Here is a 14,407-nt window from a genome sequence, read left to right as displayed (position 1 = left end):
AATTCGTCATTTTAAAGTTGATTTTAATGAAAGCCTTCTTATATATGAATACAGCGAGTCAATGTAAATGTAAACATCATTTTTGAACGCATTGAAATATTTTATAGACGTATAATAAAACCTGTGATCTGTGACATTGAATTATGTTGAATATTAAAGTGGAAACGTCAATGTTTTGGATTTGCGGCGTAAAAATGTTTTCATTTTGATGTGAAAAGATTTTCTTGTCTCCTGGGAGGAGCCTCTACAGTTCTCGTCGATAACGCGCTGTGATATCGCGATGCTTCTTATCCCGAGATGTGAGATCTGTGCATTGAAGTACGCATGCGCGATCACTTACAGTCTCACACGTGCCTCGGTCCTCTGAAGCGCGCAGCAGCAGTGAAGATGGCGGACACAGAAAGTAAGACCATGTTTCACACGTTTGCGTTATTTTAATCAACGTTAGGATTTCTGTGATGTTGCTTAAAATATTTTACTTTGTGTTCTTACTCACAAGTATGATGCGCTTAAGAAGTGTAACTGTAAATCGATCAAAAGATGAGTTCTCAACTTCAACCTACGCACGGTTAAGAGAATGAATTTAGAAATGCAATATTTATGTGTATGCATCTAATTTTAGAACTGTATTTTACTGACATAACTATTATTGCTTATTTAGGAGTAGTAGGGATTCTAAGTACGTTTCCTAACCTGTCGTTAGTTGGCTAGTATTATGGAAAATAAATGTATTTCTGCTCACGTGGACGCCTGATATCTTGCCCTTTTAAAAATTAACATGAATATATATATATATATATAATTAATGTAAAAAACGAACAAATAGCGGAATGTAGTCTGTAGTAACGGTGCTTTAATGTAAAGTATTCGTAGGTCAGAGCCCGAGAGCCACGTGCTGTCCGCGCGCGCCACGTGGACCCGCAGCTACTGCTAACTAACATTACAACTAAAGCTTTGTGTGCGGTTTAACTCGCTGTGCTTTTCACTAAATTAATAATCATGACAAAATGATTTGTGACGGTTATTTATTTCTTCCTCAGTTGGATCAGCTAAGAAGAAAAAGAAGACAAAAACGGTCTCAGAAGGAGAAATTGGGGTAATGCTTTTTAAAATATGCATGCACGTTTATTAATTTATTGTATTTTTTAGGTTACATAGCCTTTAACTTGCATGTATAGATGTACCATCAGTATAAATCTCGGCTGACACTAACGTTATTTCGATAATGTGATCACTAGGTATGCAACAAGAAAATGTTTACAAGAAATCTTTTTTTTCTCTGTTCAAGATGAAGACATTTAATTTGCTTGTGGTTCTAATGAAATATTTGCAGGGTTTCCTCAGTTTTAATACAAGTTAACAGATGACCTTATCTTAAGGTACTTTATTTCCTTAGTACAAAATGAAGATTATGAAATCTTTTGAGATGCAGAACAAAATGTGAAATGTAACACACAAAAAAAAATCCCTTATTTCAGATTAGTTTAATAGAAAATAAGATTATTTTAAAGTGTCTTAATTTAAGAACCTATGCTGATAAAAACAAGTTTTATCGTCCTAAAAGCTGAAGAAACCCTCTATGATCCACTTGAATAGACCGATATTAGTTACTTGTTTCTAAGACTTGTGTGATAGATGTATTAGTTTTTGTCTTGGTGTCAAGAATTGATGAACTGAATTTTGGTAATACAATTTTTTATTTTTATTTTTTTGCCATCAGGAGATTCAAGAAAGCGGAGACTTCCTCATCAAACCTGAATCTAAGGTCGCACGCTTGGACACGTCTCAATGGCCGTTACTGCTGAAGGTCGGTGTCTGTTTACCCACAGATCCTTTCACCAAGCGCACGTGTGGCGTGATGAACGTGTTTATCCATTCGCTGAGCGCTGCTGGGTCTGTCCCTCGGCGGCCGTGCGGTCCGTTCTGGGCCGCGGGGTTACAGTGGTCTGGTTCTGCTCGGCTGCTCCAATGTTCTATTGGGTCGACCGCGGCGGGATCTGACACTGGTGCGAGGGTCAGGCCGGCTCTGACAAAGACGAATAGACGTGTCTGATCACATGTACAATCTTGGGGTTGTTCTATAGTGCTTCTGCTTTGTGTTATTGTGACCTATAAACCTGCTTCTCTACAGCACTTCGATAAGCTCAACATCAGGACGGCTCATTACACTCCGCTGCCACATGGCTCCAATCCACTCAAGAGGAACATACATGACTATGTCAGGTAGGAAATCCTGGATCCATAAGTTCTAGGGATGTAACGAAGCTGGTTGAAAATTGATAAAAAGTTGGTGAGGATGTTAAATGGTTCGTGATACTGTTGGGTGTGGGGTCTTCAGAAGAGTTTAAAATAGGGCTGCATGATAAATCAAAATGAAATTGCAATCACGACAAGACTGAAGCTGCTATTTGCACATCTTTCAGTGATGCATGGTTCTGTGATCAGTAGTAAATCTCCATCCGAAGGCCAGAGGGCGCTCTTATGCTTAGTACACTGTAACTACAGAAGAGGCTAGTTTTAAATTGGGAAAAATATAGAAACTCTTCGCTCATTTGAGTGAGATGCTAAGTTAATGGGCTAATCAGATACAATGATCTAGGGCTGTAGCTATCGAATATTTTAGTAATCGAGTATTCTACCAAAAATTCCATCGAGTAATCGGATAAAATTAGTTTTTGCTTAAAGTGTAATATTAATTATGCAAGAGAAAATAAGACTCCTGGGTCTCTTAAAATGAACAGCTAAGTTTCCTTTTGTAGAAGATTTTTATTTTTTAAATGCATAGAATGCAATGCATACATCAAAAATAAACATTTAATTATTACCCATTGTTTCTCTGTCTGTACTTGTACTGTGAACAATGACAATAAAGTTTAAAAGATTAATTAAGTGCATTTAAGTGCCATTCAGTTGGGGTTTTAAATAAAGCATTTTCTGAGATGCACATTAAACATTAAACGCATAAAATATTAATTTAATTTCTTTTAATTATTGAAAATTAACTTAACATTTTGGTAAACAAAGGGGATTTACTATTAAAAATAAAATATGGAAGAAATGTTGTGAGATTAAACTAAAATAAAAAATGATTTATTTTTTTTAGTAGTAGGCTATGTAAGTTACATTCTGCTGAACAATAGTCTTTAACCGGACTTTTATTTTGACGGGTTGATGTACCTTTACAGTTCTGTGTATGTGATGTGACGCTAGTTTTACTCAAATCAAACGGTCAAATGCTCATGAAGTTCTGGAGATGTTGTTCATGTGTTCATGTCTTATTTAGGGAGACAGCAGACGCTGAAATTACAGCAGCATCACGCGTGCTTCTGTGTGTTTAATGAATGAAGACGCGCTTCTGCTCCATTCATTAACACAGACACTCAGAACATGCAGGATTAATATTTAAATAAACTGTTCCGGCTTAATATATACAGATATTAGTCCATCTCGTGATTTGATGGAAGTGCAATGACCTATTCTTGATTAATTCATTCAAAATTTAGCAAATTCCGTGCCATTAAACTGTAAATTCCGTTTTTATGACTGGATTCCACGATTCCCTCTGTGTTTTCTGCATCGCGGAAATCATAGTTGTGGTATGCCAGCTCTATCTTGCAATAGACACACACCACGACGTTCTCTTCACTTTTGTCCGCGCCCTCAAATCAAAACACTGCTGATTCCTTGCAGTATGAGATCTCAGACGCAGCGCTTGTCTCCTTCCGCTTGTAACCATTAAAAAAAAATAATTGCGAAAGAACCTGACGTGAGATTTAAAATAAATTAAAAGAGGCTTCGAGGCAGAGGAATTTGCCTCGATCATTTTTTGTACTCGAGGAATCGTTTCAGCCCTACAGTGATCTACGCTAAGCTAAAAGTGCTACTGCCAAACCCGGAGATCGGCTGAATGGATTCAAAAACGGTATAACTCAACTGTTTAACTCTAGGGGAGATGGAAAATGATCCTATTTTCAAAAATAGTGGCGTGTCCCTTTTAAAGCAGTGGTTTAAGCCAGTGATAACCATGGAAACAGTGCGTCTCTGCTGTTTCATAAGCACCACCTGCTGGCAGAAAGTGAATTTGCATATCTGAGAAACATTTTAATTGATAATTTGCCCTAAATATAATTGTTAAAATCGTGAGAATCATCTTGAAATAAAGATTGTGTATCATATTGCATGGGGAGTTGAGTGAATAGTTACATCCCTAAAGTATTAGTCATGACACGAAGCCACATGATGTGATGTAGATTGCATTAGCACTCAGTGCAAAGATGACCTGCTATCTATCACCCTTGACTGATGGCTTCTACAAAAATGCAAGCATTTTGAGTTGAACCATTAGTTCCTGCAAGTTTATAGAATTATTTTTTTTAAATCCATCTGTCCAGGACTGGTTTCATTAATCTGGACAAACCTGCAAACCCCTCTTCCCATGAAGTCGTCGCTTGGATCAAGAGAATTCTTCGTGTGGAGAAAACGGGCCACAGCGGCACTCTTGACCCCAAAGTCACGGGCTGCCTGATCGTGTGTGTGGAGCGAGCAACTCGACTGGTCAAGTCTCAGCAGAGCGCCGGTGGGTCCTCCGTTACGCTAACACTTCAAGAGTTATGTGATTTGTTTATACACAGTAAAACTAGTGGCCTCTCCTTACTACTCTTGTGCCGTTGCTTTTAGGCAAAGAGTATGTGGGCATAGTACGGCTGCACAATGCACTAGAGAACGAACACCAGCTAGCCAGGGTAAGTAGGACTGTGTTCGGCTTTAAACTAGTTAAGATGGGCAGAATGACTTTATATACACTGGTGTTAGAATTGTTATATATTTTAATTCTAAAGAAAGGTAATTATTGTCTGTTAAGAAATTTGTCCAAAAAAGTTTAAAACTTGATTGATTTAATAAAAATGTTATAGCAAGCTGATGTGTAGAATTGTGACACGGGGATATTCTATGCTCAGTCAACAGCACTTGTAGCATGATGTTGGTTACCACAATTAATTTTGACTGGTCCTTTAACCCTGTAAAGCCTGAAATATGATTAAGTGAGAATATGGAGCCCTATATGTCGCATCGTTTTATTCAGAGGCTCAAAATGATAAAGTTTGGTGCATGTGCTGTTATTTGTATGGGCAGAAAGATTAAACCTAATACAGCGCATTTTGCATGTCTGGGCAGTCAAGTAAAGCTAAAAAAAAATCTGTAAATACTTCACAGCAAAACATATGCCATATAACAAGCGAGCGTGGACATTTGTCCATTTATACAAAGACCTTTTTCTTGATAAAAAAAAAAAAAGTAACATGTAAAAAGGATTATCAGCAAAGTTTTGATTGTTGGTCATTTAGTGGCCTTAAAAGGTTTTAGGTTAAAAATACAAATCTGTTCTCACCTTAATTTAAAAAATACCAAAAAATGCGTCTGGAAAGGCGGGACAAGTCCAACACAACCGTTAAAATGCATGCAAGACACTATTTAATCAGATTAATATTAAAATAAGAGAAGAAATATGAAGGGTTTGAGCACTTTTTTTTTTTGTACCAAATAGTTTCTTTCTCACCCTGCAAAGAAATTGTTGCATTGATGGCATGCAAGTGTTCAAATTAAAAAGTCAATCACACACGATGTCTAACAGGCCTTTAGTGTGGCAAAAAAAAGATTAACCAGTGAGAAGATCTTGTTTGTGGTAATTAACAATATGCTGCAAACGCTGTTTGAGTCTAATTTAGTCAATATTGTGTCCCCAAATACTTTTTCCTTCAGACTTTGAGATCCTGATGTCTTGAATAAGGTTTCTTAATTCAGCACATTAATGTAGGTGTCCTGCGCGGCGGTTCTCTGTTGTGTGTGAGATGATGAACGTGTTTTATCCATTCTCTGAGTGTCTCCGGGCTCCTCTCTCTCTCTGGTCTCCGGCTCTCAGCTGCAGTGTTCTTCTGCAGCCGCTGGTCTGGAGCCTCATGCAGGTTTGGAGGCCCCGGTTTCACCAAAGAAGAGCTGACACATCTGATCACGTACACACGGACCGCCTGACTGTAGATGGGACAGGAAGTCAGACAGTGAGTCTGAGTGTGTGTGCTTCTCTCTGCAGGCTCTGGAGTGTCTGACAGGAGCTCTGTTCCAGAGGCCTCCGCTCATCGCCGCTGTGAAGCGCCAGCTACGAGTGCGAACCATCTACGAGAGCAAGCTCATTGAATATGATCCGGAGAGACGATTAGGTAGAAACTTGCAGAAGGTTTTATTGAAGTCTGCATGAAATCTTTACCCTGTTTCGATTTACTTTTTATAAAAAAAAATAAGGCTGGGTGATAATTTGATAACGATAATCTAATCTACCATTTATTCTCATGGTCTAATAAGTGGAAAGCATTTCCTTCTCCATTAATAATGCATTAGAAAGTAGAGTTGTTCCGATACTAGTATCAGAAATATCACCGATACCACAACAAATTCTGGCATCGGCTAGTACATGAACCCATATACCGATCCGATACTATTTTCTTAAACGACCTAGTTATGAACGCTAGCTTTGCCTAACCGCTGCACGGTTCTTCTTCGCTGCTCAGAATGCATTGCAAACACAGGAAGTTGTGCTGTGTTGCCACAAGCAACCCCTGTTTAGAGCAGCGAAGAAGAAATGAAAACGCGTTAGCAGCACTGATCTATATATGACTGGATCGCTCATCGCTTTCTAAACTGCCAACAGACAGTGAAGTAGAGGTCTTCACGGGTCCAAAACCCGTGCCCGAACCCGAAAGAGACCCGTAATGTACTACACCGAACCAACCCGGACCCGTCTAATATTTCAAAAGCTGGACCCGGACCCGTGTAGATCCGAGAAATGCCTACCCGGACCCGACCCAGACCCGTCTATTATTTGAAAGCTGGACCCGAACCCGTCGGGAAGACACAGACCCGACTTGACCCGATTGCACATATTCCACTTTAAATTGCTATTACAAGTCAATAAACATGTTGCGAAAAAAAAACCTATATCTTAATTTAAGGAGCCGTAGTTTGTGATGCATTATAATCACATTAAGGAGTACCTGACTGCCTGTGATGCATTATGATCCACAGACAAGAAAGTTATCCATGTTATTCCGCTCGTTATTCCAAGTCCAAGCTTAATCCACTCATTATTTCAGCTTCAAAGTTCCACTTGATGTCACGGTGACGGATGACAAATGCTACTGTGCACATGAACATTCTGACTCAAGTTAACTCGCATAATAACTTTGACTGTTTGCCCTTTTGAACTATAATAACGGACGCTCCTTCAGTGTCATGGCCGTTTGAGCTATCATCTCTGTGCTCTCTGCTCTGCGTCGAGTCTGAGTCTGACCACTAAAACTTTAAGATTAAACGGTTTATTTATATTAGTATAAAAATAGGAGAAAATGTAAAGCGCGGTTTGTCCCTCACTGGTTGCCATAGAAACATGACACGCGCTCGAGACTGCACATGCGTGTTAGCTGGATCATCCTAAAATATGATTTAACGCAATTTGAGCGTCATAGAAAACATTCATGTGACGGTTCACCTCCGATTTTGTTGTTGATTTGAAATATATTAAATATGAGTGTGTCAAGTCTGCAATTATTACCGTGCATGCACTTGCATTCTGCGGCAGAGAGAGAGAGAGATCGCGGTGTTTTTTTTTTTTTTTTTTGCTCACTCTGTTCTTTTCCTAATTTTGCAAGTTACAAAAGACACATGCAGTGTCTGATCACGGCCAGGTGTTCTTCGAGTCCGATTACTCCGATCGCACGGGTATTACACACAATGTTAAACAGACCCGGGACCCGAAGTAATAGATTTGGACCCGACCCGGACCCGGCTGATCATTTAAAATATAGACCCGAACCCGTATGGGTCCCAGGTCGGGTCCCGGGTCGACGGGTCTCGGGTGCACTGTGAAGACCTCTACAGTGAAGCCGCTTCTATATTATAGATCATTGGTTATCAGTATGTCTTCTGTTTAGCAGTATTTCAGACTGGACCAACCAGACAGTAAAACGGCGACTAGGGATGCCACAAGTACTGGCACTTCACTACCAAGACGGTGCTGTAAATGTAAAAACGTGATACTACCGGTACTACAGAGACACTGGTATCAAGTTACCGACTCCCGAGTATATTCGGTCCCCTCAGCTGCGTTCAGTCGCTTCTGTGTTAGTCTAAGTGCAGGGCTCCATACTGTAGCCGAATATATATATATATATATACACTAGTGTCTGTGAATATTAAACTGCTAAATACTATTTAAATATTACTCCTGCAGATTCTACATCTCTGTGGGTGACGGGTGCAGATGCGTGGGAGCTCGTTGTTTTATAGTCTCTGCCATGTGTCACTATATGAGGACACGAACGCATAAACCGTCACTTCATGAGAATTTACCGTTTCATTTGAGAAAACTGTCATATCATAAACGCAGACACTCAAAGATCTTCATGGCAACCCATCAAAATAAATGTTCGGTTTAACGTGAGTAAATTGACTATATATTAAGCTACTGTTGTAGCCTACAGTAGATTTAGGTATGTCTCTATGTAGTAGTAATAATACGTCTCTATTAATTATGCCTAGACGGTTGCTTGTTTTTTACTTGTTTGTAAAGAGATTATCTGATATATAATTTTTTTATATTCCTAGACTTATTTGTTGCAGTTTTTTATAGTTATATTGTAAAACTAAAATACCTTTTTTAGTTTGCAGTGTTAGATTTTTGGCTGCATTTGAAGTTCTTTATCGCTTAAAATAATATTACTGTCAAATTCATGTTAGATAATAAAAATACTGAAATACAGTAGTTCACCGTGTATTTGTTCATGTTTTATTAAGGGATAAGTCTGAAGCACACCATAAAATAATTCTAGCAATTTACACAGGGCTATATACAGCTGTATATATAGATACACACCCAGGTATCGGATCAGTACTCTGTATCGGCCGATACCCTGAGCCCAGGTATCGGTATCGGAACATCTCTATTAGAAAGTTACATAATCAGATTACTTTTTTCAAGTAACTAGTAAAGCAACTCATTATTTAATTGCATGAGTTACGTCCTGAAATAAGGGTCTTTACAGTTACCAAAATTTTATCTTATTTTTTTATTAAAAACAAATCAGCAAGACCTGCCAAGGTGACAAGTAATGCAAAAGTAACAATGCATAAAATATAAGTAACGTGATTGTTTTTTTTTTTTTAAAGGTAAGGCAACATTGTAATGCATTACTTTTAACAGTAACTTTCCCCAACACTTCATAAGTAAATATCGTGATTTAAATATCACTAGCATTTGATTTGGAAAATATTGTCACCCAGTTCTATTGTGAATGCAGATGGATGTTGACTCTTATTCTGAAGCCACATGATGAGATGTAGATTGCATTAGCACTCCGTGCAAAGATGACCTGCTATCTATCACCCATGGCTGATGGCTTTCATGCACTGCGATGACTTTGTTTGAAAAGTATGAGATTGGGAGTGATTGTGTGCTCTCGTGGCGTGCAGGTATTTTCTGGGTGAGCTGTGAAGCGGGCACATACATCCGGACTCTTTGTGTTCATCTGGGACTGCTGCTGGGAGTTGGTGGACAGATGCAGGAGCTGCGGCGCGTCCGCTCTGGTGTGATGGGAGAAAAGGTACATCGAGAACTCACTCGCTCTCCGAAGTCTGCAGAACCAAAGTGTTGAGTTCAGTTCTGGGCTTTCTCCCCAGTTCTGGTAATTTATCTTTGGTACAGAAACGGCTGAATGACATCAGAAACATGAAGTGTTTGTGCTTTGACCACCTTCATCAAACTTCAGCCTACATTAAACCTAGGGGTGTGGGATATTCACAAAAAAATCTTGATCATGAGATGATGATTGCTGAGTGTGTTATTGTTTTCTTTGAGTCAAATTCTTGTTTAATCAGGTAATTAGATTAATAAGATATTTGGCCTTTTACCAAGCAAATTAAATCAGTATTAACAATTTCATCTTTGCACCACAGAAGCTGTGTCTTAAGTGGCGTTTAGATGTTTTTACACGCTGTTTAATGCAGGACATAAATGCATTTAACCTGCAGTTACAAATGCATAAATAACGTATTGATGTATTAAATGTGAAACATTGAATACTGATGTTTGAAATTATTTAAATAAAATATTTTTTTGAATGTGAAATTAAAACCACCAGTAGGTGGCAGCAAGTCACTGTAAATAAGTGAGTCATTGCGATTTAACCGAAAAAAACAGAAAAAACCTTGTAATAATGGTAATTTTTGGAGAAAAACGGCTCCCTTGTGTGGAATCTTTTAACTAGGCTATATGAAGTAGTAATGTACAAGTTTTCTGTCCCCGTATATTGAATTTTGTTTCATTCTAAATGCATTTTAAAAGACTTTCACTGCATGATTCAATGCTCACTTGCAGACTAATGTACAGTATGTGTGCACTCTCTAGGTGTGTTGTGAAAGGTTTTTGCAAAATACTCCAATGTCAAATCGCCCATTGTTAAAACGGCAATTACATATCAGACACCCCTAATTAAACTACAGTAGACTATGGCTTAGTATTAAATTGCATGAACAAATACAATATTTACTTGCATAGAATGCAAAGGTTTACATCCGAAACTCTTAATTCATCTGTTGCAAGACGTTTGAAGGCCACATTAAAAGCTTATTCATTGGCTGATAGCGGTGTTTGTTTCTCCAAGGATAACCTGGTGACCATGCATGACGTGTTGGACGCCCAGTGGCAGTTTGACCACAACAAAGACGAGACTTACCTGAGGAGAGTGATCTACCCTCTGGAAAAACTCCTCATCTCCCACAAGAGGATCGTCATGAAGGACAGCGCTGTATGAAACTCGTTTATGGAGTTCAGTTTACCAGACTAGTTTTCTTTGGTCCGGTCTAATGAGGTTTTTTGTGTAACAGGTGAACGCTATATGTTACGGCGCTAAGATCATGCTACCAGGCGTCCTGCGGTATGAAGATGGGATTGAAGTGAATCAAGACATAGTCGTTATAACCACGAAGGGAGAAGCCATTTGTACAGGTGAATGTTAAAACATCTCTACGCCCCAGCATGCACCGTTTGAAGCCACATGATGTGATCTAGATTGCATGAGCATTACTGCAAAGATGACCGTCTATCTATCACCCAAGACTGATGGCAGTGTGAGAAACCTCTGTTCAGAGGAACAGCCGTCGTGTGTCGTCTTGCAGATTTGAGTTATTCGGTTTTATTTGTTTCTCAGCGGTTGCTCTGATGACGACAGCCGTCATATCCACATGTGACCACGGTGTTGTCGCTAAAATCAAGAGGGTCATTATGGAGCGAGACACGTATCCACGCAAATGGGGCCTTGGACCGAAGGTGAGAAACCTTCAGAGTAACCAGTTGCTGATTGGTGAAATCTGTTTACATGCGTTCTAAAAAATCATGCATTTCAGGCCAGTCAGAAGAAAATGATGATCCAAAAAGGACTTCTAGACAAACATGGCAAACCCAACGGCAGCACCCCTGCAGACTGGAAAGAGGGCTATGTAGACTACAGGTACTCTTACATCTGAGACCGTTTTCAATGCTTTACTTCTAAATAAATAATGCATTTTCAAATGGAGAACTTAAGGAAGTCTAATTGATTTCCATGTGTCATTGTTTTGATCACATTTAAGAATTTCCTTCTGTTGCATCAAAAAAAAATCTTGTGATGGCATGATATAATTACAGCATTTTTGCTGGCATATCTTGAGTTTTATGGCATGTAACTGCATTAAGTTGGTTGTCCTGTATGATGTTTGGCAGCATCTGTGTCGATGTATGATGATGTACAGGTCTGGGTTGAGGTGGATGCATTCATTTTAATGTGAGATTCGCCTCAATCACGTCTTCTGCACAAGTCTAAAAAAAAATCTAACTTGAGTGGAAAATTCCCATGATATTGATTCTGCAGACTGTTATCCCTCTTTGGTCTGCGGTGACCCTAGAGGGAGTCTGTCTGCTAAAGCCAAACCCTGAGCCCAGGACCGTGCTATCTGCAGTGTGCCGGACAGCCTCTGAGCTCGGTGGACAAACCCTCACTTCCTGCACACTCACTCGTCAGCTGCATGTGTTCAGGACTAAATGAAGTTTATTTCTCCTCTCCTAGCACACCCAAGGTGAAAAAGAGTGCAGAGGCCGAGCAGACGGCGTCAAAGGTATGATCTCTGGAGCGCATGGGTACATTTGCATGCTTTCACATTGGTCTGGTATTGAACTAACAACGTGTCTGTGCTGTCCTAGAGGAAACGAGATGAGAGCGGAAGCGAGAGTGAAGCGGCGGCAGCTCAGGAGACACAGACTGAAGAGGAAATCAAGAAGGAGAAGAAGAAAAAGAAGAAAGAAAAGAAACTGAAGCTGGCAGAAGAGGCAGCGGCTGAAGCACCAGCAGAGGAAGAAACTGAGGTGAGTGATGTTTCTAAAGAGCCTGTTAAATGTTAAAAATGATTGTTAGACTTTAATAGGCAATTGATGGTGAATAGAAATGTTTTTTTTTTTGTTCGATCGACTGCACTAATTCGGAGCATACTCCTTCACACACAGGTTACAGAGAGCGCAAAGAAGAAGAAAAAGAAGAAAAAGTCTAAAGATGCCGAGGCTGGCTCAGAGTGAACAGAGACTCATTGCAACAGTGAATTTAACAGCAGACTTGTCCAATGGAAACCTGTTCTTCTCAGTGTTCAGTGTCATAGTGGACACCGGCTCGGTCCGTTCACGAGTCTGCCTGAAAATGGTTGTGTTTCAGGTTATGTATGTATATGTCCAAATGAAACCCATATTGCCTGGGTTTCATTCATGTATTTGAATGGATTTTTTTATTTTTATTGTAAATACAGAAATTGTAATGAAATGAAACCTATCTGACTTTTTACAAAAAAAAAGAGCCTTATTTCCTTCAGTGTCCATTCAGTGGTTGCTGGCACCCATTCATTTATACGCGTAACTTGTTTTATTGAAAATCTGTTTAGTTAACTCACTTGATCTCCATTTCAGTAATAAAGAATTGATAGCCCCCCCCCAAATATATAAATACATTCTCATACAGCAGAATATAACGATCATGGTTGAGGAGGAAAAAGAAAAACACAGCTGTGAAGTTTATATGGTTGAGAAGAAAGATTAATTTCTACTGGCTTGTAAATCAGTCAGGTCTTCATGCATTTAATCTAGTCAGTTTAATATTGTCACTGATAATCAGTGGGTTCTTTCTCCCCGAACCATAGGCCTACAACATAAGACTGTTAATTGTATTGAACCAAGCCAAATTACTGAGTACCCCTCGGTCTAGTTCAGAACAGTTCTAGTTCAGAACTACAATTATGGGGAAGACTACGGGCTTCACAGTTGTCCAGAAGACGATCATCAATACCGTCCACAAGGAGGGGAAGCCACAGAAGCTTGTTGCTGAAAGGGCTGGCTGTTCACAGAGTGCTGTATCAAAATATATTCAGAGAAAGTTGACTGAAAGGGGGGAAAAAAAAGCATAGGAAAAGGTGCACAAGCAACAGGGATGACCACAGCCTTGGGAAGATTGTCAGGAAAAGCTGATTCAAGAACTTGGGAGAGCTTCACAAGGGGCTGACTGAAGCCGGGGTCAGCACATCAAGAGTCACCACACTCCGATATCTTCAGGAAAAGGGCTACAGGTTTCACATTCCTAGAACCAAGCCACTCCTGAACCAGAAAAAAACATCAGAAGCATCTCACCTGGGGTAAGGAGAAGAGCTGTGGTCTCATTTACAAAACTAGATGTCATCCTAAAATTTTACGTAGGCACAAAAGCTAGATTTTGCGTACGTCCAAAAGTTTTCAGATTTATAAAACCATTCATACACCAGAACCTGCGCAAGTATTTATCAATTCCAGTCGGGAAGATTGTGCGTGTGCGCGTCTCCACCTCGACTCCTCCCCGACATCATCATATATGGAGCTTACAATGCCTTGTTTTACTATGCATAACCTCATCTGCAAATCATTTCCATGCACGTGACACCATATTTAACACAGAGACCGTAGGGATATAGAATCCTTGCTATGTTTTGGGACAAATATATGAAAATATCCATAAAAACTAAATTGTTTAAAGTAGTTCTCATATATTTAAAGGGACTAGAAGTAGGAATTACTCCCATCTAGTGGTGAAATTGTATTTTGCATTCAAACTAATTTTGCTCTCCAGCGCCTCGCTTTTTCAAATGCGCGTTGCATCTACGGTAGGCAATATGTACCAAAAAGCTTTGACAGGATGTCTTCTAATAGCACTTCGTTTTGGCTGTTTTCTTCTCCTGTGGCGCGCCATATGTATGGTCCATAATAAGAATGCAATCCAGACTTTTAAACTTGCCGGTGCAGTTTCAAGCACCTCTC

At 39.5% G+C, this 14,407-nt stretch overlaps 1 protein-coding gene and 5 non-coding genes across 6 annotated transcripts; all 6 read left to right on the top strand.

Annotated features, from left to right (window-relative positions):
* Positions 1-302: 302 nt before the first annotated feature.
* On the top strand, positions 303-12,714 carry LOC132117514 (H/ACA ribonucleoprotein complex subunit DKC1-like). Its single transcript, XM_059526845.1, has 15 exons — positions 303-403; positions 1,041-1,096; positions 1,721-1,807; positions 2,132-2,223; positions 4,392-4,576; positions 4,678-4,742; positions 6,089-6,215; positions 9,520-9,650; positions 10,710-10,853; positions 10,933-11,053; positions 11,256-11,374; positions 11,452-11,555; positions 12,150-12,198; positions 12,284-12,445; positions 12,584-12,714. Exons 1-15 carry the CDS (start codon positions 325-327, stop codon positions 12,650-12,652), a joined length of 1,590 nt encoding a protein of 529 aa, XP_059382828.1. The 5' UTR covers positions 303-324; the 3' UTR covers positions 12,653-12,714.
* On the top strand, positions 1,851-2,057 carry LOC132117590 (small nucleolar RNA SNORD17). The gene has a single exon (XR_009425781.1). It is a non-coding gene; the product is annotated as a small nucleolar RNA SNORD17 (small nucleolar RNA).
* LOC132117580 (small nucleolar RNA SNORD83) lies at positions 4,232-4,308 on the top strand. The gene has a single exon (XR_009425772.1). It is a non-coding gene; the product is annotated as a small nucleolar RNA SNORD83 (small nucleolar RNA).
* LOC132117581 (small nucleolar RNA SNORD83) lies at positions 9,372-9,448 on the top strand. The gene has a single exon (XR_009425773.1). It is a non-coding gene; the product is annotated as a small nucleolar RNA SNORD83 (small nucleolar RNA).
* On the top strand, positions 9,688-9,824 carry LOC132117586 (small nucleolar RNA SNORA36 family). The gene has a single exon (XR_009425778.1). It is a non-coding gene; the product is annotated as a small nucleolar RNA SNORA36 family (small nucleolar RNA).
* Positions 11,098-11,173, top strand: LOC132117582 (small nucleolar RNA SNORD83). The gene has a single exon (XR_009425774.1). It is a non-coding gene; the product is annotated as a small nucleolar RNA SNORD83 (small nucleolar RNA).
* Positions 12,715-14,407: the final 1,693 nt, after the last annotated feature.

The sequence above is a fragment of the Carassius carassius genome, chromosome 36 (assembly GCF_963082965.1).
Source record: "Carassius carassius chromosome 36, fCarCar2.1, whole genome shotgun sequence".
In the NCBI taxonomy this organism is placed as follows: Eukaryota; Metazoa; Chordata; class Actinopteri; order Cypriniformes; family Cyprinidae; genus Carassius; species Carassius carassius.
Note: the sequence above shows the minus strand (reverse complement) of the source record. Positions and strands in the feature narration are given on the sequence as shown.

Bases quoted from the DNA above. Each gene is read 5' to 3' on its own strand.
- LOC132117514 (XM_059526845.1), top strand. From the start codon at position 325: ATGCGCGATCACTTACAGTCTCACACGTGCCTCGGTCCTCTGAAGCGC. The intron at 9,651-10,709 runs GTACATCGAGAA...TGTTTCTCCAAG, and splicing joins CTGGTGTGATGGGAGAAAAG to GATAACCTGGTGACCATGCA. The intron at 11,054-11,255 runs GTGAATGTTAAA...TTTGTTTCTCAG, and splicing joins GGGAGAAGCCATTTGTACAG to CGGTTGCTCTGATGACGACA.